General features: G+C 47.4%; 1 protein-coding gene across 1 annotated transcript in view; it reads left to right on the top strand.

The window, feature by feature from the left end:
• Nucleotides 1-2,168, top strand: part of ASDURF (ASNSD1 upstream reading frame) — a 6,895-nt gene that overhangs the window by 3,300 nt on the left and 1,427 nt on the right. Inside the window, exon 3 of the mRNA XM_025193104.1 lies at nt 1,494-1,569. Coding sequence (XP_025048889.1) covers nt 1,494-1,569 — 76 coding nt within the window. The remainder of the gene's footprint in view (nt 1-1,493; nt 1,570-2,168) is intronic.

Genomic DNA, 2,168 nt, shown 5'->3' with positions numbered 1-2,168 from the left:
TCCCTTCCCCTCAAGTTTGGTTTTGTGTACTAAGTGAACACTTTGGATGCAACTTGTCAAAAGACAGCCCTAATGGCGTATACCACTGATGTTTAAAGTTACGGCCCATGGGGCACTTCTGGCCTGAGCGCCCTGTTATTTGGCCCTTGGTGCTGCCCAAGGGACTTGATGTTGACTCACAGCCAGTATGTGGGGCGCATCACATGCCCCTGCACACAACATGAAGTGCCTACTCCAGCTACACTGCAACCATGTATCTTCTCTCCTGGATCCAATGTATGTCCTGAAGCAGCTAGGTATGGGTGCTGCTGTCCTGGAGTGGGCAGCACATGCCCAGAATGGTCCCAGAGCTTCTGGCATAGGCAGTGCAGTCCTAGAGTGGCAGGCACAGGTGCTGTAATGCATGTTGTGCCCTCTCCAGCTGCTCCAGAACATGTGTTGGATCCAGCATGAAGTAGGCCTGAACTGAAATAGGCTGAGCATGCAGTGCGGATCCAGAGCAGTTGGAGCAGGTACAGTGTGCAGCAGGGGCCTGGAGCGGGTGCTGCATGCAGCATAGTCCTAGACCAGCTGGCCTGGGACATACTCCAGGACATGTGCTGGATCCAGAATGCCTTATCTGGACCATAGACCAGTCTTGTTCCACTCATCCAGCCCACAGGGCCAGATGAGTCTGACACCCGTGGTGCCCAAGCATTCTGGCTCTGGAGGCAGGATGAGTAGTGCAGGCAGGGGCTGTATCTGGTGAGTGGGATTGGTCCACAGGTTAGATCCAGCATGGGGTTGGTACACAGACATGATCCAGCACATGGCCTCAATGACATGCACCGTAGGCTGGATAATAGTTTCTTAAGCCAGACCTGGCCTGCAGGCTGTGGGTTGAGCACGCCTGGTACATACCATTTAAGTTAGTCTAAATCCTGAATTTTTTTAGATAATCAAAACTTCTGCGGAAATTCAGATTAAGAACTTCAGCATTTTATCATGCTCTAATACGTGTTACATGGTATGTGATGGCATGATATTTAATTTAATTGAATTTTTGTGCATCACATGCACCTGTTTTTAGTAGAGTGACTTTTAATATAATCACTAGAGGGATACTTGCCATTTAAAATGGAGAATTTTTGGATGAAAGTAATGTTTCTTTTGAAGTCAGTATTTTAAGGAGTTGTATCTAATTTTTGTTTACAATTATATGAGTTGCTTGTAAGTATTCATAAACACTTTCAGTTTATGTATATATTTTTTTTAAATGGCATGTAATTCTTGGATGGGGAAGAAGAATTTAAAATCTCACTGTCATAATGGTTTCAATCATAAAATCTTTCTCTTAGTAATTCATCAAGCTTTTGCCACTGGTAGCATTAGAACTTGCAGTACTGAGTCTTATAATAAGGGTCTCTCTCATGGGGTGAAGCTAGTTCTCCTATGTTGTGGCTGGTCGAGAAGCCTCTCACTTGTTAACATAATTTTTTTTTCTCATTTTGCAGAAAGTGTATAGGCAGCAACCCAATAGCAATATATTCTTTCTTGCAGACAGAACAGAAACACTATCTCAATGCAAAAGTAAGTTCTTAACAAATTAGCTAGGGTTTTCAACCTTTTTTAAGAAGTCTACCCCTTCTGATAGTGGCAGCTGGACATGGAGCGGAGCGGGGGGGCCACCATCACTGCCCTGCTTTTCCATGGCTGGTCACATGCAGTTCCATGGGCTGCTGACGGGCCTTGCATATGGCCAATTGTGTGCTGCCCATCAGCAGCCCACAGAGCCGCACATGCGATCAGCCATGGGAAAGTAGCATGGGGTGGCAGCTGCTTGCGAGCCTCTCCCACCCCTGCAAGGAGGCAGCAGTGCAGGGTGGTGGGTGGTGGCACTCCATCCCCGTCCACCTCTGTGTACCCCCTAGGACCTTTCCAAGTATCCCTAGGGGTACGTGACCTCCAGTTGACAACCCCTGAACTACTGTATCAAGCTGGTATTTTTGGTTGAGGATGTTAGAATATAGGGATGTAAACAGTTAAATGACAATTATATTTATACTGCTTACCACTTAGTGACCTCCAGCAGGAACAACCCCAGTCCCTCTTGTCTTCGCCTTGCTCCCAGTGCTGCGTGGGCCCCAGGCCACTGGCAGGGAGCTGCAGGCAGGAGGTGGCAGGGGGAG

The sequence above is a fragment of the Alligator sinensis genome, unplaced genomic scaffold, assembly GCF_000455745.1.
Source record: "Alligator sinensis unplaced genomic scaffold, ASM45574v1 scaffold555_1, whole genome shotgun sequence".
Classification (NCBI taxonomy): Eukaryota; Metazoa; Chordata; order Crocodylia; family Alligatoridae; genus Alligator; species Alligator sinensis.
This window is presented reverse-complemented; position numbering and strand designations above follow the sequence as displayed.